At 42.5% G+C, this 22,679-nt stretch overlaps 1 protein-coding gene across 1 annotated transcript; it reads left to right on the top strand.

Moving 5' to 3' along the window:
* Positions 1-1,492: 1,492 nt before the first annotated feature.
* Positions 1,493-21,918, top strand: LOC306755777 (uncharacterized protein). Its single transcript, XM_079240292.1, has 12 exons — positions 1,493-2,045; positions 3,004-3,140; positions 3,267-3,442; positions 4,913-5,073; positions 5,263-5,403; positions 11,890-12,011; positions 12,228-12,396; positions 15,075-15,220; positions 15,347-15,471; positions 15,549-15,675; positions 18,398-18,531; positions 21,709-21,918. Exons 1-12 carry the CDS (start codon positions 1,600-1,602, stop codon positions 21,832-21,834), a joined length of 2,010 nt encoding a protein of 669 aa, XP_079096418.1. The 5' UTR covers positions 1,493-1,599; the 3' UTR covers positions 21,835-21,918.
* Positions 21,919-22,679: the final 761 nt, after the last annotated feature.

The following is a 22,679-nucleotide window of genomic DNA, read 5'->3' on the forward strand; positions in this document are numbered from 1 at the left end:
GTAGGAGTGTCTTAAAATGATCTGAATTCAGTTTGGTGGAGGTGGACATGATTTGTATCATGGAAAGCCATCTCATATTAATAATATTCTTTGTTTTAATATTGTGCAAGATTATTTATATCCAGTAGATTATAACAAATAGTAAATTATTGTTCAATAGAAAATATATTTAAAAATGGGTATTACCTGTGACTTTGGCTCTGGCGGTGATCATTTGTCTGATCTGTGACTGTTTTTGGAAAAATAGCAGAACAACATTATAAATTGTTTGTCTGCTAGAACATTTTCATGGCTCTAATAATGATAATGACATCTCCAACCGACTCTTCAAGTGTTTAAATCATGTAATAACAAACCTTTACATCAGTTAAAGCTGTCTTGTAACTTTTTTAATAGGAAGAAAATTTCTGAAATTAATATTTTTGTCACAAAGCATTATTATTTTTTTATTTTTATTTTTCTGCTCTTAATAAAAAGCTCTGATAAACTGGTTTAAAAGATAATTATAAGCAGTCATAAAGTAGTTTATTTTAAATGTTTTCTCCCTTATCCAAACATTTTCAACTTCAGATCTAACAAGTCAGATTTAAATAATATACAAAGACTGATGCTTTTTTTTTTTTTTTATTATTGGAATACTTTAAAAAAAAAAAAAAGGAAAAGACAGAAAAGTTAATATTTATACTTCCTTTAAGTTTTGAATTTGTAAAAAAATGTTTAAAAATACAATAAATGATTTATTCTGTTCATGTATAAATCTAAGAAGCAAGAATTAAAACCTAACAATAAATAAAAACATCTAAACATAAACAAGAACAGATTTATTGCATATTTAAAATCCTATCTCCTTTATGTATTTCTAAGAAAACTAAATAAATTAGCTCCTTTAATATTCTGCTTCTTCAACCTTCAGCTGTCACATCATCATGTAAATATCACTTCAGTCACTGATAAATAAAGGAATTTTAAAACTTCAGCCTCAACTTCCCTACGTTGATTATTCTATTTTTCTAAACATCATGACTACTTATTACCTGCTAGTGTAGTTGAGCTAGAATTGGAATAAATTGGAATTATCAGTTTATATTTTATTTTCTCGACATTATGACTACTTATTACCTGCTAGTGTAGTTGAGCTAGAATTGGAATAAATTGGAATAATCAGTTTATATTTTATTTTCTAGACATCATGACTACTTATTACCTGCTAGTGTTGAGCTAGAATTGGAATAAATGGGAATAATTGCTAATTATTTTATTTTTCTAGACATCATGACTGCTTATTAATTGAGCCAGAATAAATTGGAATAATTAGTTAATCAAACTACCTGGTTGAAGTCAATCTGGAAAAGTACGGTTGCCGAGTCTCTCAATAGTATTTTTGTCCCCCCGGAGCTGCCGTAGACAGAATATCGGCCCGCCTCCAAATCAAATGTTTCCACTTTCAGATTAGCAAGAAGGAAGAAGTGTCCTATGCTCGTGTTCGGAACAATAAAACACCAATTTATTTATTTTAAGTAAGAAACTTTCTTCTGGTTATGCTGAAACGTTAGCCCGGTATCAGTGGTGAGTTCACGGTCACCTGCGAACTGCGTAAACATGGCACTGCTGCCTTCAAAGTCAGCTCTGTTGTGGTTCCTGGTTGTTGTGACACCTCACGTGACGGAGGCTTCAGCTGGTCCGAGGCGACGGACGGGTCCAGGTGATGATGAGCGGAAATGGGGCTCCCACGAACTTAACTTTCTGTCCAGACCGCAGCTCGGAGCAGGATCGGAACCGGGTGACCGCGCCGATGCGTTCAAAGTCCCAACTTTGGATGGGGAGTTTTCCTACGAGCCGGGCGACCTGAACGGATCTCTGGTGGTTCACGCCTTCACCAACAAGTCCGGGTTTCTGGAGTGCCTGTGGAGCTCGGAGTCCTCCCTGTCCAGCCTGTTTGAGGGTTTACCGGAGAGCACACACATCCTCTTCGTGTCTCTGGACGACTCGGCGCTCAGCGATGCTCTCTGGATGCGGGAGCAGCTGCAGCGGGCCGCCGCCTCCAGGTGACCCGGGGAGGGGTCGCTGCTTTCGGGTTGGGATGGGAAACACCTGGCAAGCCTCCGGTTCACGCGTCCTCAGAAACCAGGAGTTTCTGTGTTTTTAAGACGTAACCATCTAAAATTAGGTTTAGAAATCTCATTATCATTGTCAAGACTTCCCAAAACAAGTTAAAAAAAATACTCTTAAAACAAGGCGAATTCTCTGGCATAAAAACTAAGAATTATCTTACCTTTAAAAAAAATAAGCATATGTGTACTCAATTTAATATTTTTAAATTTACTTAGATTTCAGTTTTTGCAGTGGACTTGGCTGTATCACAATATTTTGGGCACTTATTTAATTTTAGTGTCATTTCATCTGAATTTCTAATAATGGCAAGAATAAGATCTTTTTATGGGAAAATTGACATTTTGGGGCAACTTTGATAACAAGAGCAGGCAAAGAGTAAATAAAAATCATAAGATCAAGATTATTGTACAGCAAACGTGAGTTGTTTGAAATCATAAAACAGCCGAATGTAAATCTGTTCAGCATTAACACCCTACCACAAAGAAAATAATGCAAAATAGTCCAAAATGTAAACTGAGACCAGTCTGAAAATGAGTAAAAGCATGCTGTCAATTGAGCCAAACACAAACTTTATTGTGAAAGAAAAGAAGAGGAAATGTAAAGCATCCTGACTAGAAAGACTGTCTGACTAACAACATTAAACTGAAGCACATGTTTCTCATTTGTGCTCCTTCATGAGAAATGTATTTATAGGCAATTTGCTTTGGTTTGATTTTATTCTCAGACTTTTCCCTTCTTCAATATTTCATCTATTAACTCATATCTTAAACTGAAATAAACATACATCTGATCTCCGGCTGGCCATCTTTCCATGCTCTGTGTGTGGTTGTTTATAAATGGCCAAATATCAACATGCAACTTTAATTTTTCCTGTATATTTTCTTGCTGCAGAAAGGAGGTTCTGACCCGGCTGCACTTCTCTCCGGTGCCGGTCTTTGCTCTGGGGAACTGGATCCCCAGTGTGCTTTACAGCTGGGTCTGTGCGGGGCACAACTGTGGCCTCTCGCAGGCTGTTTTCACCTCCGACGGTAAGAACGTGGTTGATTCCGTCTTTATTTGTCTTTTAAAAACAGCTTCTGAGTGCCCGAAGACGGCTGGTACTTTTAAAAGTTTAAGCTCTTGTGTACAAAATCTTGTTTTTTTGCTCCTGTCAGGGTGGAAACTGCCCATCATCATCAAGAGACTAGACGCCAGGTACGACTGGGTCATGGCACGCTGGAATCCAGATGCCTATCGTTTGGTTGACGCGGGAGACGGATGTCAGCCCTCACCGTCGGTGTCGGGGGCTGTGGCCTGGGTGTCTGAGGGCAACTGCTCCTTCTTCTCTAAGGTCTGCTTGTCTTTGTTTCAGTGCTGATTGTTGCTTCCATCCGTGATAAGAACTGCAGTAATTATCTGTTGTACCGTTATCTTGTTGGAAGAAGTAAGTCCATGTCTCAGAGTCTTTAGGCTGCTGACCTGATCTGAAACTTTATCACTGAAAATGCAACACTGATTATAACGATGCCACCATGTCTGACCTGAAGTCAACAGCAGTGAAAGGGGGGCATGTTTTTCACACTGGGGGTTCTGTCTGCTCAGTCTGCAGAGTTGCTGTTGCAGCAGTCGCCCTGTCTGGCTGGGTGGGGGTCCTGCACTGCAGCCAAAGTGCTGCAGCGGGGACCCCCAGCCTGCTGGCACCACAGCGGCTCCTATAGTGGCGTCTGCTGTGGTCGTGAGTGGACTGATTGGATGGATGGATTCATAAAATATAATTTCCTCACAGCAGCGTCAAGCCAGATGTTTATTTTGTTTCATTTTATTTGATTTCTTTTATCCCTTCACTCAGTTAAAAGACAACAATGTTGGGTGGAGTTTATGTTTGGGCAGACTTGGGAGAAATGGGGGAAATAAAGGGAGCAGTATTTGTGTTCTGTGTTGTTCGTGTGTGTGTGTGTGTGTGTGTGTGTGTGTGTGTGTGTGTGTGTGTGTGTGTGTGTGTGAAGGAAAAACTCAAAATGACCTTTCAAAAGTATTTTTCTAAAAGGGAACAGTATATCCCTGCATGTGGCTGTGTGAAAAAATTAATATCTTTTGGAAGGAAATCATAACAATTTCAGACCTTACTGAATGTTGATAGTAAATTGTGTATTTTGCATATTTTCCCCAATGGTTTTAAATGTTCTGCAAACAAAAGGAAACTTGTAAATTTTTGCTTGTTACAAGCTAAATTAGTCATTGCTTTGAAATGGAAGGACACTGAGAGACCTCTGGAGTGAACCAGTGGATCAACCTGATGTCCAGTAACTTGGCTTTGGAGAAACTGACTTATGTGGCCAAAAACAATCAGGAGGACTTCAAGGACATTTGGCTTCCCTTTTTACACTTTGTGAAAAACTTTGATCTGTAGAAACGAACTTTTTGCAAACTGAGTGAATGCTCAGTTAGGGGGTGGGTGGGTTTAATTTTATGTTTTGTTTTATCTGTATTTTTGTTGTTTTGATTTATTTCTCTTCTCTCTAAAATACAAAATTCAATAAATATTTGTGGAAAAAAAAAAGTATTTTTCTATGCAAAGCACTTTGTGTGAAAAAGGGAATTCAGGAGGAGTTTTGATTCTTTCAGAGCTTCTTAGCTTTGCATCACTTCTGACCAGTAAGCTGCTGGTTAAACTGGATTTTCCAGCTGATGTGTTAAACATTTCTGAAGCTTTGCAGTTTTAAGGAAACTTTTTGATTTGGGATTTTCAGTCTTTTACATGTTTTTTTTAAACCGGTTAGCTGAATAATAAGATTTAACCATCATGTTTTCTTTCCTTCAGGTTCAGAATATGGCCAAATTCAACGCGTCCGGCGTGCTCGTCTACGCCCTCCCTGGTAACCCCATCCAGGATATGAACTGCGTGGAGGAAGAATGCGCCACTCCGCTCAGCATCCCGGCCGCCATGGTCCACCAGGAGCTCTCTGTCGCCCAGACGCTTCGGTAATTACAGGCTTTTGATGTCCGAAGGTTACATAAAACATTTGTTTGCTGTTTTCTGAATAACCAGCTTCCATCTAAAGGCTGAATTTTACTGCGTTTGTCCTGAAATATCCTGTAACTTCAGTCAATTGTGACGTGTTTTCTGCTTGTTTCGCATCTCATGATGTAAATCTGGGGTTTGTTCTGCAGTTCTGGACAGGTGGTGAATGTTTCCTTCCAGACGACCCCGTCCCCAAACTTTTTCATCGGTGTAGACCAGCAGGGGGCGCTGGCGGAGATGGGTTGGTTCCTCTACCCCTCTTTTAGCTTCATAAACTGGCAGGCTCAGTGGTAAGAAAGCAACACTTTAAGCTATATTCCACTTCTGCATCATGTTCTTCTGCTTTTACATTTTCTTACCTTTGTTAGTCAGACTCACTTTGACTTCTGCGTTGTAAAGGGGCAGTTTGTTTTTTTCCCCTTGTGTGAAGTACTTCAGTGTTTATCCTGCAGTAACCAGTCAGATGAGGGCTGATAAGCTAACGGCTTTCCTGAAACATGAGTCAGTGACATTAGAAGAGCAGATTTCTGCCTTTTTAAGAAGTTAAAACTCACATTTCAGAGCAAGCTGACGTAATAATGTGGATTTTACACCAGATTCCTTTTACTTTTTTTTTTTTTTTTTTTTTTTTAAACTCAATCCAGAACCATCTATTTTCCATTCTGCTGCTTATATGAGGCGGTATAAATGAGTTGGGGACAAGATGTTCTTTAGTGATGCAGTATTGTTAGAACTTAAAGAAACTAGACTTGGAGAGAATTTTGCGTATCTGTTTTCCTGCTGCGAGCGAGAGCGCGTCTCCCAGAGGGCATCAAGGCAAACCTCTCTGTAAAATCATGATCTGAGTGATGATACTCTGGTTTCTGGAGCGCTGCCGGGTGTAGATCAGGGATCTGCACAGTCTCGATCATGGTGCATGTTTTCCCGATGCTGCATGTTACGACCCAAACCCCACTAGAGCAACTGAGCCAAACAAAAGAAAGATCTGTGGCAAGGCGTTCACATGGACCAATATAGATTTATTGTTCAATGAGGGAACATGAGGCAAGAACAGACCAGAAATGGCAATGAATGAGCTGGGGATCAAGGATGCAGCTTAAAACCACAAAAGGCCTCGAAATAGCCAAACCAAAAGGAAAACAGGCATAGAAAGCTTTTTTCCCCCAATCAAAAGCAGCACCGGTTTAATCATTACAAAAAAACTAACAGACGTAACACTACTGGTATCACACCCGCAAACAAGATTTCAGAACTACAAAAAAAAAAACTAAACAAGTGAAAACAATGCTGCTCTAACAATGTCCTCTGGAAATACAAAAGGTCCAAGTCTAAACACCACCGCAAGCTTAGGGCAGACCTCAACTGAGCCAGTGGTCGCCGTCAAGTGAAGGACTCCAGGTGTCTTTTAAGTCCCGGCCATTAGTGAAATCAGCTGCGATTGGAGCTCCAATTATCCAATGAGCAGGGAGGAGATGAGCATGTGAATGGTTGGACCAATCCCAGCCAGGAGGCAGCAAACAGAGTTTTGAAGGATCAAATGGTCCCAGGTGAACGCTATCAGAACTAGCAGGCAGCCGGAACACTGCACAGACTGGTTTTATCCTTCACTGCCAGCCCATGAAGCCAGCAGCTAAAAAGAAAAGGTTAAAAGATTCAGTGAATATTTAAAAAAAAAAGTTAGAAGAGTTCAGATTCCACAGGAGGTAAATACGCTGTTGGCTTTTTTTTTTTTTCTTTTTTACAGTAGTCTCAGTCATTTTATTTCATCTAAGACCAAAGTAAAATATTGTGGCCTAAAGGTGTCCACAATGTCACCTTTTCTCCATTAATCACAATTAGCTGTTAGTTTTATTAATGAGGACTTGCTCGGGGTTTACACTGCATTCAGTTTATCTCACCACATCCGGTCTCGTTAAACACAACGGTCTGGGTCTGACTGATGGTTTTATGTTTACACCAGTTGCTGTGAAAGCAAAGAGGAGCACACAGCTCCATAATTAGTCTGATTAACTATGAATTATTATGTAACATTACAACTATAGGGAGCAAATATTTTCAGTATTATTGCTCAGATTAAACAACCTGGTTTTAGTCTTCCGCCCCTTTCATGGACACCAGAAAGCAGAAGATTACACTATAAAAAAAATTAGAGGTGGGTAAATCGAATCAAAAAATCGAAAATCAAAATTTTTTTGTTTCACAAATTTAAAATAATTTTTTTTTGTCAAAAAAAAATTGATTTTATTTTTCAGTAAATAAAAATAATTAATAAAATTTGTCATTTTTATTGTTCTTATTGATCTTTTTACGTGTCTTCTTGGGCATAATAGCAGCAGAATGATGGTCTGACTACTGTGTTCCTCATTGAAATTAAGAAAAATGATGAGAGAAAAAAAAGTTTTGTACATTTTTTTGTTTTTAATCTATAAAAATCAGCAATATTGAAGAATTGTGAGAATAAGAATTTAAATCGAATCGGGACAAAAGCATATCGTCACAGCTCTAATAAAAATCCATATCACATGGTATTATATGATAAATATCCCTAAATAATTTGATACTTTTTTATTTTACATCTTATTAAAGGAATAATCAAAGCGTCATAATAAAACAGTTGGACTTAACATTTTTTCAGGGGTTGGGTCTTTTTGGGCTAAAATAGTTGAGATTAATTACCAGATATACAGTTGTGCTCATATGTATTCATCCCCTTTCATTAAAGAAAAGGCTGAATTTACAACAGTCACTCAAAGAACTGGAGACTTAAAAGGAACAATTACAAAAAATTTGCAAAAATATAAATTAATATTATAAGACACAGTTTTTTCATTTAGTTGAGTTGAATAAAGAACAAAACATAAAACAAACAAACAAATTGTTCTTCTGTTTTCTGGTGAACAGTGGAACAAAATACCTGTCAACAGGTGCAGAAGTCTGACTGAGAGGAAAAGAAAACACCTGACTGGAGTGGAAACATTAAAGGATTGTTCAGCAAAATATTACTTTATGGGTGATGTAACATGTAATAAATTATCTTATTTGATTGCATTTTAAAAACAATATTTCCATTGAACCAGAATTAGAAAATAATGTAATGATCCATCCATCCATCCAGCCATCTTCTGCCGCTTATCCGGGGTCGGGTCGCGGGGGCAGCAGCCTAAGCAGGGAAGCCCAGACTTCCCTCTCCCCAGCCACATTTGCCAACTCTGCGGGGGGATCCCGAGGTGTTCCCAGGCCAGCCGAGAGATATAATCCCTCCAGCGTGTCCTGGGTCTTCCCCGGGGTCTCCTCCCAGAGGGACGTGCCTGGAACACCTCACCAGGGAGGCGTCCAGGAGGCATCCTGACCAGATGCCCGAGCCACCTCAACTGGTTCCTCTCGATGCGGAGGAGCAGCGGCTCTACTCTGAGCCCCTCCCGGATGACCGAGCTCCTCACCCTATCTCTAAGGGTGAGCCCGGCCACCCTGCGGAGGAAACCCATTTCAGCCGCCTGTATACGAGATCTCGTTCTTTCGGTCACGACCCACAGCTCATGACCATAGGTGAGGGTAGGAACGTAGATCGACTGGTAAATCGAGAGCTTCGCCTTCTGGCTCAGCTCCTTCTTCACCACAACAGACCAGCGCAGAGCCGGCATTACTGCAGATGCCGCACCGATCCGTCTGTCGATCTCGCGCTCCATCCTTCCCTCACTCGTGAACAAGACCCCGAGATATTTAAACTCCTCCACTTGAGGCAGGACTTCACTCCCGACCCGGAGAGAGCAATCCACCCTATTCCGGCTGAGGACCATGGTCTCAGATTTGGAGGTGCTGATTCTCATCCCAGCCGCTTCACACTCGGCCGCGAATCGCTCAAGCGAGAGCTGGAGATCACGACCAGATGAAGCCAACAGGACCACGTCATCCGCAAAAAGCAGGGACCCAATCCTGAGGCCACCAAGTCGGATCCCCTCAACACCTCGGCTGCGCCTAGAAATTCTGTCCATATAAGTTATGAACAGAATCGGTGATAAAGGACAGCCTTGGCGGAGTCCAACCCTAACCGGAAACGAATCCGACTTACTACCGGCAATGCGGACCAAGCTCTGACACCTGTCGTACAGGGACCGGACAGCCCTTACAAGGGGGTCCGGTACCCCATACTCCCGGAGTACCCCCCACAGGAGCCCCCGGGGGACACGGTCGAATGCCTTCTCCAGGTCCACAAAACACATGTAGACTGGTTGGGCAAACTCCCATGCCCCCTCCAGCACCCCAAAGAGGGTATAGAGCTGGTCCACTGTTCCGCGACCAGGACGAAAACCACACTGCTCCTCCTCAATCCGGGATTCGACTATCCGGCGGACCCTCCTCTCCAGGACCCCTGAATAGACCTTACCAGGGAGGCTGAGGAGTGTGATTCCCCTGTAATTGGAACACACCCTCCGGTCCCCCTTCTTAAAAAGGGGGACCACCACCCCAGTCTGCCAATCCAGCGGTACTGCCCCCGATGTCCACGCGATGCTGCAGAGGCGTGTCAGCCAGGACAGCCCCACAGCATCCAGAGCCTTAAGGAACTCCGGGCAGATCTCATCCACCCCCGGGGCCTTGCCGCCAAGGAGCTTTTTGACCACCTCAGCGACTTCAGCCTCAGAGATAGGAGAGTCCACCCCTGAGTCCGCCAGCTCTGCTTCCTCATCGGAAGACGTGTTGGTAGGATTGAGGAGGTCTTCGAAGTATTCCCTCCACCGACCCACAACGTCCCGAGTTGAGGTCAGCAGCTCCCCACCTCCACTGTACACAGTATTGATGGAGCACTGCTTCCCCCTCCTGAGCCGCCGGATGGTGGACCAGAATCTCCTCGAAGCCGTCTGGAAGTCTTTCTCCATGGCCTCGCCGAACTCCTCCCATGCCCGAGTTTTTGCCTCGGCAACAGCCGAAGCCGCATGCCGCTTAGCCCGCCGGTACCCATCAGCTGCCTCCAGAGTCCCACGGGCCAAGAAGGCCCGATAGGACTCCTTCTTCAGCTTGACGGCATCCCTCACTGTTGGTGTCCACCAACGAGTCCTGGGATTACCGCCACGACAGGCACCAACGACCTTACAGCCACAGCTCCGGCCAGCCGCCTCAGCAATAGAGGCACGGAACACAGCCCATTCGGACTCAATGTCCCCCGCCTCACTCGGGACATGGTTGAAGCTCTGCTGAAGGTGGGAGTTGAAGCTCGCTCTGACGGGGGACTCAGCCAGACGTTCCCAGCAGACCCTCACAACACGTTTGGGTCTGCCAGATCTGACCGGCCTCCTCCCCCACCACCTGAGCCAACTCACCACCAGGTGGTGATCAGTTGACAGCTCCGCCCCCCTCTTCACCCGAGTGTCCAAGGCATGTGGCCGCAGGTCCAACGATACGACTACAAAATCGATCATCGAACTGCGGCCCAGGGAATCCTGATGCCAGGTGTACATATGGACACTCTTATGTTGGAACATGGTGTTCGTTATGGACAATCCATGACGAGCACAGAAGTCCAATAACAAAACACCATTTGGGTTCAGATGCCTCCCAATCACTCCCCTCCAGGTCTCACTGTCATTGCCCACGTGAGCATTGAAGTCCCCCAGCAGAACAATGGAGTCCCCAGAAGGAGCACCCTCCAGCACTCCCTCCAAGGACTCCAGAAAGGGTGGGTACTCTGAACTGCTGTTCGGTGCATAAGCACAGACAACAGTCAGGACCCGTCCCCCCACCCGGAGGCGGAGGGAAACTACCCTTTCATCCACCGGGGTAAACCCCAACGTGCAGGCACCAAGCTGGGGGCTGATGAGAATGCCCACACCTGCTCGGCGCCTCCCACCATGAGCAACTCCAGAGTGGAAGAAAGTCCAGCCCCTCTCGAGGGTACTGGTTCCAGAGCCCAAGCCATGCGTCGAGGTGAGTCCAACTATATCTAGCCGGAACCGCTCAACCTCACGCACAAGCTCAGGCTCCTTCCCCACCAGAGAGGTGACGTTCCACATCCCTAGAGCCAGCTCCTGCAGCGGGGATCGGACCGCCAGGGTCCCCGCTCCTTGCTGCCGCCCAGCTCACACTGCACCCGAACCCTACGGCTCCTCCCGCAGATGGTGAGCCCACGGGAGATGGGGCCCATGTAACCCTTTCGGGCTGAGCCCGACCGGGCCCCATGGGCGAAGGCCCGGCCACCAGACACTCGCTCTCGTACCCCGCCTCCAGGCCTGGCTCCAGAGGGGGGTCCCGGTAACCCGCGTCCGGGCAAGGGAACATTCATGCCCAGGTTGGTTGTCATCGTAGAGGTCGATGAGCCGTGCTTGGTCTGGTCCCTCCCCTAGACACCTGTTTGCCATGGGTGACCCTACCAGGGGCATAAAGCCCCCGACAACATAGCTGCTAGGATCTTTGGGACGCACAAACCCCTCCATCACGATAAGGTGACTGCTCAGGGAGGGGAATATATATATTCCCCTCTCTATATTCCCCTTATATACATATATATATATATATATATATATATATATATATATATATATATATATATATATATATATATATATATATATATATATATAATAATGTAATGATTTTCATAAAATTTTTATTTATTATTACTTTAGTCAATTTCAGCTTATTTTACAAGCAGCTGTTTTTTTCCCTTCTTTGATGAAAGGGGATGAATAAATTTGAGCACAACTGTAACTTGTGTCGGTCCAGAGATGCCGGCCCTGAGACTCTTTGTGTTTTCAGGATTTAACAGGGACTCTTTCCGTCTCTAGGTTTAAATTCTTCACTGATCTGCAGACCAAACTCCAAAGTCCTGCAAAGGTTGTTGCTGTGTTTGACAAAGTCCAAATGCAGGGGGAGAAAGGAGCTGTGGCCACGGTGGACCTGCCTCCAGGTAACCTAATCAGCCGTATCTGAGAGAGACTCTGTTCTTATCACTGACTGTTTGCTGACTCAGATGATGATATTGGACGTGGATCAGGCTTGACTTGCCATCATGAAACAGGAGCATGGATGTGTGCAGTGAAACATTGTTTTCTCGCTGTAAACCGGCTTGAACACGCGTTGGGAGCAGCATTTTAACGGTTTCCACTTTGCTTTATTTGTGCAGATTTGTGGGACTTTGACACGTTGGAGCTGGATGTGTCGCTGTCTTGTCCCGGTCGGAGAGACTCGTCCTGCGCTCAGTGGGATCACACTGTGCAGCTGTTCGTGTGCTGCGATCAGCAGAGTCCGTACTGCAACGTGGAGCTGGGTCGATGGATCACGGCGTTCCGCAGGTAAAACCCGCGACGCTGCTGCAACAGAAGCAGCTTATGACAGTCACCTTTAATCCTAATCAACTAAACCGTCTTCACCGTTAGATTCAGACAACTTTATTGATCCCAGAGAGCAGTTCGCTTGTTGCTCACCCTCATTCACATACAATATATTCTGTTCTACAGTCATTTAGCATTTAGGCAGTTTCTGCAAAGCAACGTACAGCTGAGAGTGAGAGCAACACAAGCAAGAAATGACATCCAGTCAGTCTGCAGAACAAAGCAATGGTCAGTTCCTGCACCAGCGCTCAGAACCACAAAAAGAAAACCAGAATGAAGTTAAAATTAATGCATCTGTTGTTGGTAGCAACATGCTAGTCCACAGCCGGAGCTGCGCGCTTGCTGCAGATTAAGCGATAAGCGGTGGACATATTAGGACTGGGCTGGCAGATTTTAATCTCAATTACGATCTGGGTTTTCAACGATCATAAAAATAAAAGGGTGCGATTATTTATCTCTCTGCAGTTTCCTCTCCTGCTATCTTCAGCTGCTAATCGAGCGTCTCTGGCGTTGCAGCGCTGTGCTGTAAACTCCTCCCACAGCCGCTTTGGTTTCATTCAGACACTGTTGCCAACTTGGCGACTTTCTCGCTAAATCTGGCGACTTTTTTAGTTAAAAGCGACAAATCTAGCAACTTTTACTGGAGTTATGAGACTTTTCTGGTGTTTTGGCGACTGACTTGAAGGCACATATTGTTCTGCAGTTACTGTAAGGAAGGAGCAGCGGGAGCCTCTCCCGTCCTAAAGCACTCCCAGGCGGCCAGTCTCAGTCGGCTCCGGCTGCAGGTCAATGTAGAATAACTGCAGTAGGTTGTGGAAGTTCACCTGAACATAGTTTATACCATTGTCAGTGACAACTGGCTGCATTATTTTCGTATACATAGTTCGGCGAGTTAAGTCACTGTAATATCCCTCCGTTACGGGGCGTTACCATAGCAACATGTTAATCAGCTGGTTCAGATCAGCTGTATTTTAACAGGTGAATGAGAGAAACGCGCTGCAGCCTGACAGCGGTTGTTTGGTATAAAACGTACATCCAGGCCAACGTAAAATAGTTCCTATATAAGCGGTAAAAGCGGATTAAACAACTCGGAACCGTGCATTAGACGGTTATAATGCACGACACAGAGCCTAGAACACCACGATGAGCAGCGTTGTTTATAAATACTGGATAACTGTGTTAAATAATAGAGATCTCAATTTCAGTCAAAATAATTGTGATTATAATTTTTGTCATAATCGAGCAGTCCTAGGATGTATGTAAATTGTCTCCATCATGTCACTTTTTATTCAGTCCAGAGGTAATAAAAGGAAAGAGATTGGCTCAGTATCTTGGTTTAATCGCCAGACTGGTCAAATGTTGTTATTCACTTCTTTTTCTTCTTTTTGAAGCTCTCCAAGCTAAACTTAGTGGACCCCTGAGGATCCAGGGACCCCACTCTGACAACAGTTGCATAAAGGGGTCAAAAATGAGTCACTAAGGTCATTTTTAATGTAAAGTTATCATTTCATATTCCAGCTATTTCTTACTGAACCTTTTGCTCTCAACCAATGTAATTTTTTAATTTACCTATTTATTTATTTATTTATTTATTTCCCCTTAATTTACCTTTTATATATTTTAGGAAATCATAGCTTTTGTTTTAGTACCACAAATTTGTGGGTCAGAAATGGCTCTCATTCATTCCCTGTTCAATTTAAATAGAAACCTTTTGATTCTTATCTGCTGTGACTTTTAGGGAAATCTGGAAATTTTATGTGCGTCTCCTCTTATTGAGATGATTTAACATGAAATGTTGGTTTACTCAGAAATTCTTGTGTGAGCCAACATATAATCCTAATTATTATCATTAAACATGATGAAAAGTGACATAAAAACACATGATTCTAATGCACTGTGTAGTTTAGCCAATCAGAAATCAGAAGCTTTTACTGTCACTGAACCAGCATCCCGGCACAATGAAATGACTTCCAGTACAACCCGTCCAGGAGTAAACAAACAACATGCACACAAACATAAACAGACCCAGGCAGACTGAAGCCGCTGCATGTGAGCGGCGCTCCTTGTTACGTTTCAGGGAAACGATAACGTGACGGGGAGAAAACGATGCATCTGAAACCACACAGTGTAGGGACACAACAAAAACACACCTCAGTACACAAAAACACACATTCAGACACAACATTGACCCACCTGAGGACAAACCGGAGTGTTTGACAGGTGACAGGGAGAAGTTCACAAAGACTCAGACGGTTTCTATGTTCTTGCAAGCGAGGGTAGCCTCTCGTGCAACGTGGCGCATCAGAGTCAAGCTACAACGAGAGCAGTTTATTTATACACAGCAGCTATACAGCGTAGCATAGGCATAGGAGTCTTATAGGTGTTGACCTTTGTTCCTCTAAACTGTGTGTGTGTGTGCATGGAATTATACTAAGATGTAGGGTAGATGGAGTGTGGTACTGAGGTGCGAGACATCTGTTACGTCTGTTACGCATATGAATGCCTTCTGGCCTAACTTATCATGACAACTACAAGACTAAATATGGTAAAAACACGCTGACAACAGGTGTGTGTGTGTGTGTGTGTGTGTGTGTGTGTGTGTGTGTGTGTGTGTGTGTGTGTGTGTGTGTGATTGGCAGAGGAATCGGGCGCTGGCTGACGGACGTGTCCCCTCTCATCCCCCTGCTGGATGGAAATAAATGCACCTTCACGATGAAGACGGTGCCGTGGGCGATGCCTTGGATGGTCTCCCTCAACCTGAGATTTGGCGTCTACAACCAGACAGGTAGACGCTGCGATGAGGCTGCAGCTGGAAGATGAAGAGCAGGACGGATTAAAATCTCGATTTCAGCTCTTTTCTTGTGTTGGATTACGTTTCTGTCTCGTTGCTGTAAAGCTTTGTGTGTCGCAGGTGGTGGCGTGGAAAAGCTCCGTCCTTTCAGGGTGACGTCTCTGTATGGCGGAGGAACCTTCGACCGGGACTACAACAAGAGATACCGGCCGATGAAGTTTGCCATCCCGTCATCAACCAAGAAGGTACCGGAAGCTGTCGCAGTAAACAAATACCTGCATCCTTGTCAGCGCAGAGCGTCTGACAGCACGTCTGCTTTCAGGTGGAGCTGTACGCCGTCATCACGGGTCACGGCAGCGACGAAAACGGCTGCGGCGAGTTCTGCGTCACCTCCCACCACTTCCTAGTCAACGCAGTTCATAACAACAGCCGCATATTCGATTCTGCAGGTGAGAAAGGAACAAAATAAAAGTAAAACTGCTCTCTGGCCGCTTTCTCAGCTCCACGTTTATGGTACGGGATCTGATCCCCTTTTTCCCTCCAAAACCGTCCTCCATGTTGGCATGAAGCATCACATCCATGATGAGAATCTCCCGTTCCACCACGTCCCAAAGCTGCTCTGCTGGATGGAGATCTGGTGACTGTGGAGGCCGTTGGAGGACAGTGAACTCATCGTCATGGTGGAGATGATGTGAGCTTTGTGACGTGGTGCATCATCCTGCTGGAAGTTTCCATCAGAAGATGCAACACTGCAGCTACTTAACAGACCCCCGTGTGAGATGGTCTCCGTTTTTTGTTTTTTTTTTAGGTTAAAAAGCTCAAATAAAACAAAAAATGTCCAGTTGCTGTCAGACTTTTTCAGACACAACCCCCAACAGTTTGCAGTAGTTTGTGTTACCTACATCGAACGGGTCACCCTGTGGTCGTCATCCAGAGCGTTTTTATTCTATTCTATTCTACAGTCATTTAGCAGACGCTTTTATCCAAAGCGACTTACACATTCGTACCCCGATCGGCACATCGGAGGGCAACTTGGGGTACAGTATCTTGCCCAAGGACACTTCGGCACATATTCAGGGGAAGCCTGTAATCGATCTCTTAACCCTCCAACTGAGAGACGACTGCTTTTCCTCCTGAGCTACAGCTGTGATAAAGCATCCGTACGTTTGAGCTCAGCTTCTCTTGCAGATATCATTCAGGTTTTTCAAACCGCAGCAGTATTAACTTTGTTTCTGGACATCCATCCATCTTCTGCGGCTTATCCGGGGTCGGGTCGCGGGGGCAGCAGCCTAAGCAGGGAAGCCCAGACTTCCCTCTCCCCAGCCACATTTGCCAACTCTGCGGGGGGGTCCCGAGGCGTTCCCAGGCCAGCCGAGAGATATAATCCCTCCAGCGTGTCCTGGGTCTTCCCCGGGGTCTCCTCCCAGAGGGACGTGCCTGGAACACCTCACCAGGGAGGTCCAGGAGGCATCCTGACCAGATGCCGCCTGGAACACCTCACCAGGGAGGTCCAGGAGGCATCCTGACCAGATGCCCGAGCCACCTCAACTGGTTCCTCTCGATGCGAAGGAACAGCGGCTCTACTCTGAGCCGCTCCCGGATGACCGAGCTCCTCACCCTATCTCTAAGGGAGAGCCCGGCCACCCTGCGGAGGAAACTCATTTCAGCCGCGAGTGTTTCTGGACACTAGATGATAAAAAAAATGCTGATTTTTAAACTTTCTGACCCTAAAACTCTGCATCCTGGATTTGTTCAGTGAATCAGTGACATCTGTCATGTGCGTCCCAAGGCTGAGAAACCGACAACTTTTACATTCAGATTATTAGATTAGATTAAAAGAGAGAAAAAGACAAAACAAGAGTTGTTATCGTAAGGTCGCCTCCTGCTGGCTGGAGAGAGCTGACAGGTCGGGTAGGATGCAGGATGGATGCTGAATTAGCCGTTAAAAGGGCGCGCGTGACGGGAAAATGGCGAAGTTCTTTAGTGTCTTTAAGGCTTGAAAAGTATAAGAAACTTTCTAAATGAGGAGAGTAAAGGTGTTTTTATTGGACTTGGTTCACCGCTGTAACAAAGCACCAACATACTTTGAGATAAGGCTAAATCTGGGTTTTTAATGGGTCATAGGTAATAACTGTTGAATTTGACGGCCCAATAAAAATCTAAAATATTATATTAATTTATTTTTGTGATGATCTGATGACCTCCTTATCTTGGAAGCCCTGTGGGGGGTCGGGTCCAGTTTGGGAAAGACTGTGTCTTGTTGTTGTGTGCTTTTTAGTTCTGCTTTCCTGTTTTATTTTGTAGATTGTCTCCCTGGTGTGTTTGGTTCAGCTTCTCCTTCCTGTTCATTAGTTTTCCTGCTTTCATTTCATTCAGTCCACCTGTGTCTTGTTGTGTTGTCTGTGTGTAGATATAGGACCTGGTTTCGGCCCTGTTTCATCGAAGTCTTGTCACAATGCCTCACTGTTGACAACCGTCAGGATTTGTTGAAAATCAAAGAAACGGTTTTATTTGTTCTTTTTAGTTATTTTATTGGGTATTTATTGAATTTAAATTGTTTTACCTGTTCTTATTATATTAATGACATTTTTTTATTTTGTGATATTTGACTCTGTGCAGCACTTTGGAGATGTTCTGATTTTTAAAATGTGCTTTATAAATATAGTGCATTGGATTGTTTGTAGTCTCCATGTTTTCTTTGGTTTAGTCTCGTCGTCCTTCCTGCCTCGTACTTTGTGTCTGCGTTCGGGTCTTTACCTCCACCACTCCGTGACTCGCTCATTTACATCAGTTTGTTTTTGCCAGAATGAAATGTGAAGTTTATCATTCATGCTGATTAATATTCTGATGAAGTTTTGATGATGTGAAAATAAGAGAGGAGAGATTTCCTCCAACTTATGTGCATTTTGTTTTGCTTAAAATTTGTACTGTTTGGAATTAATGTAGCAAATGATTTCTTCCATAATGGTTTGCAGCCTCTTACACTGAAATCACAAACATTTTCTGACTTTTATTGTAAAAACCAGAGAAAATCCAGCCTGGTTTATTTAAAAAATGAGGTAAAAATGTTTCATATCTGTCTGCGTGTTTGCTGCTGCTGAACCGAAGACTGACTTTGCTGTGATCTGCTTGTTAAACTGTTGTTTTTATCGTCTCTTTGGGACCGAACAGGAACGGCTCTGGGCTGTACGGTGCGGGTGAAAGATGGTGCGGTGCCAAACGAACACGGCACATGGTTGTATGGGCGAGGAGGCTGGTGTGATGGACTGCAGGTCAACCCCTGGAGGACTGACCTCACCACACAGGTTCGTCACCTTCATTCATAAAAATGTGACAACTGGAACGACAGTGTTTGTTAGTAAGAGCTGCATTTCTATAAATACCTATAAATAAGCACAAAAAGGAAGAACGTTTGTGTTTGGTGGGGTTTTTAAATATATAAGACCTCTTCTAACTAAAAAATTATTGTTTTAATAAAAAAAATTTAAAAAAAAAAAGCTTTAAAAGTGAATTTAATTAATTTTATTTATTTATTTATTTCATTTTATTTAATTCATTTTATATTTAACATTTTATATTTAATTCATATTATATTTAACACTGTCGTTCCAGTATTTGTTAGTAAGAGCTGCATTTCTATAAATATAGCACAAAAAGGAAGAATGTTTGTGTTTAGTGGGGTTTTTCAATATATAGGACCTCTTCTAACTAATAAATTATTGTTTTAATAAAAAAAAAAAAATTGCTTTTTAAAAGTGAATTTAATTCATTTTATTTCTCCTTTAAAGGTGGAGTATGTAAGATTTTCATTATTTTCAAAATAAATTAACTAAAAAATAACTACAATCATAATTAGATTTTTTAAACATGTAGGTTCCAGTCTGTCCATATTTGATGTTATTAAATTACAAGTTTAATTAATGACGAAGACCCTTCTTAAATGTTTGTCTACCAGTAAAAAAAAAGTGCTTTTTGTCATTTGTCATTAATTATGATATATGAATTATGTGATATAACTGGTAAAAATCATGTTTCTGTGGGATAAGAAAAACTGCTGAACATGTTTGCATGTCTGTCAAACTCCCTGTATCCAGAAGTATTTATATGCAGTAAACACAACGTGTTTATGTTTGTTCTGTCAATTTCTTTAACTTCATTGTTAGAGATGCACCGATTCACTTTTTGGGAGTTCCGATCTGATACCGATATCTGAAATTTGAATATCTGCCAAGACCGATATTTGCAGATACTAAATCTGTTTATGTGAAAATTATTGTGACTATGGTTATTATTGCTGTTATAACTGTGTAAGATTTCTTTAGGTTGTAATAAATTACCCATCCTTTCTAAAGTTACCTCACCAATACAAATATAATAACATTACAGAGCTAACTATTTCAGCAAGTTTTATTCTGATTTGGCACATTTTACCTAAATACAACTAGAAATGTGTGGTTTTGAAACAAAGATCTCACTTTTTGTGTAACCAAAAATGTCACATTTTAACATTCAAGGCATTTAATCCTTTAAAAACATGTCCGATGCATGTCATCAAACACATCTGCGCTGGCTTGACTAGTGTGGTATCAGTTGTGGTATTGGTACACTGTTATTAATACCAAGTACGAGTACACACACTTGGTATTAAGCCGATACTGATACTAATATAGGTGTATGCCTATTTAATGTACATTAAGTCAAAGATAAATTAAATCATTTAATGCATCTAAATGGAATATCCTTCTCCTCAGTGCTAGTCGAGCAGTAAAGCTCATCTTTTATCAAAGAATAATAATAAAAAAGAGAGGAAAGTTTCCCACACTGACGTATGAAGCAGTGTTTCTGTCCAGCTGTCAGCTTCCACATCAGAATGACTGAAGCAGTTTCTGCTCCTTTTTTAAGGGTTTTTTTTTTATCTGACTCTTAAGACTTTTACTTTGAATTATTAAAATCTGAAATCACGTCACATCTTCTACATTCTTCTCCCAAGAATCTGCCGTTGCAATCGAGGTCTGCAGCAACACTCCACTGAGGTAAAACCATTGAATTAAGGCGTGCTTAATTACACTGGAGTGAGTTGTTGACCTTGAAGAGTCGTCATATAATCACACAAGTGCTCTCATGTTGCCAGAAAGTCCGTGCTGCACGATGAGATCAGATTGGATTGAATTAGATTTCCTTTGGGATTTTTACGGTCAAGTATTCGGCTGCATGTCATCTTCATTTCCAGGTTTTTTAAAACTTCTTTCTCGCTCTGAAACGGCTCAGAAACATGGCTTGGAATAAAGACTGGACCAGTGTTACTGGACTATTGTACTTCATTGTTAAGGCAAACTAAAGCTGTTCCTTTCAGGGACCATCTGCTAGAAGTGTGTGATGTTTTGCGTATAGACGCAGTTAAACATGAAGCTGGCTTTTATTTACACATTTTTCTGTCAGTTCCTGCAGCTGGATTTTTTTTTTTTTTTTTTTTTTTTTTTTTTTTTTTTTAAAACATCTCCTCACTGTCATGTTGCAACGCAGTGACGTTACTGTGCCAGGTGTGGCTGCAGGATTCTGTGTTTTAGCATCATTTTCAGCAACATCCAGTGACTGAAATCCTTGATATATGCCTGAAATCTTTCTTTTGGAGATAACAGCTGGCTTTGGGGGCTTTCTGGGACTGTGGATGAGGAGTCTTTGTGGTTCCGTACTGCTGCTGCACATTGTGAAAGAAATGGACAAAAGTAAAGACTTCTTGTTGAAGAATCATTTTATGAGGATCCAGTGTTGACTGTTTGTTCCATGATATTTAATGATCCTCTAAAAACTGGAAGGAGAAAATCTGAAGGGGTGAAATGGACTTGTCATGCTGTTTGTTGAAGGTTCAACACAATAATATAATAATATAATACAGTTGAAGTTTTCTTTAATCCACAAAGGGAACCTTTTGCATCACTTTTTGTGGTAAAATACATCTACAATCATATCAAAGTATACTTAAATACATTAATAGCTATATAAATTCTGAGCCTTATCATACATAGACTGAATGAGATTACCAAAGTAATAAGGGAGCTTCAATGGGACAAGGAATGTGCTTATGTTTAGAGGTGTGGGTTTTATTTCGTTGCATCTTTATCCCTCCCCCTTTAGGTGAAGTGTTGTTGATTTTTTTTCCAACACCAACCCATCCTTCCTCATGTCATCTTTTCCTCATTCTGCATAAAAAGGTGCGGCGCTTTCGTGGCTGCTCAGCCTGCCTGATCCTGTTTATGTCACATGTATGTTGTATGTCTAAGTCTTGGACAGGTTGTACTGGGATTAATTTCGTTAATTTGTAATCCTGGCTTGTAGCAGAGGCTCCTGATGGGACCATCAAATGAAATGAGGATGTTCTTTTTGTTTTCCATCATGGTTTTCAACGTAATGTTGCAGATGTACGAGAAACTAAATGCGACAAGACATGAACTCATGACATTTAATGGGTTTTATTGTTTCAGCTGAACATGAGCAGGTCCGAATCCAACACCGTTGTCTACTTCGGCTTGTTCGACGGGCGGGACCCTCATCCAGCTCAGCAGCCGGGATACATCATCATGTCTTCTTTTCTTGTCTTCTACAAGTGATGCAATTCTGTAAAACTGCTTTTCTTTTATTTGTTGATCAATATGAATGAATGTTGCACTGAAAAACTCCAAATCAAACCTGGAAACTGCTGCAGATTAAATCTATATTTTCCCACTGATGTTGGCTTCTGAATGTAGTTTTTACATGTTTACAAGCGATGAATGACAGACCCGTCAATGACGACAACTAAACTAAAACATGGTTGACCACAAGCTTTTTGCATTTTTCTCTATATATTAGAACTCAACAAGAGGAGGCTTTACAGCTTAATAGACACTCCATAAGATTTTTTTAGTGTCTCAAGCTGAAGATGAATTGTTCTGAAAGCAGCCTCTCCTCTGTAATTACATGTAATCATGTCTAATTTGAAACTTTGGGCTGAAGGAGGCATCTCTCAGTGACTCATCTCAATGGTGTGCTTCAGATAGGAGATCAATCTTTTAAGTTTATTATCATAACATTTTGCTTCCACTTTGTTTTAAAATCTTCTCATCTATAAAGTCGCTGGCCGCATTATATCCACGTATTTGACTGCCTAACGCACATGACTAATCAACCAATCACACGACGGCAACTGAAAGTATTAAAGGTACAGCGTCTAACAAAACTTAAAAATTGGAGACAAAAAATTTTTAAACTGATTCTATCGGTAAATAATTACTTTACTAACAGAACAGTTATGTTATGGCACCATTTTTACTAGGGCTGCGACGATATGCTTTTGTCCCAATTAGATTCCGATTTTTTTTTTGGGTGCCGATTTGATTTAAATTGCAATTCTCACAATTCTCCGATATTGCTGATTTTTGTAGATTAAAAACAAAAAAAATGTTTAAAAGTTTTT

The sequence above is a fragment of the Telmatherina bonti genome (genome assembly GCF_933228915.1).
Source record: "Telmatherina bonti genome assembly, chromosome: 5".
In the NCBI taxonomy this organism is placed as follows: Eukaryota; Metazoa; Chordata; class Actinopteri; order Atheriniformes; family Telmatherinidae; genus Telmatherina; species Telmatherina bonti.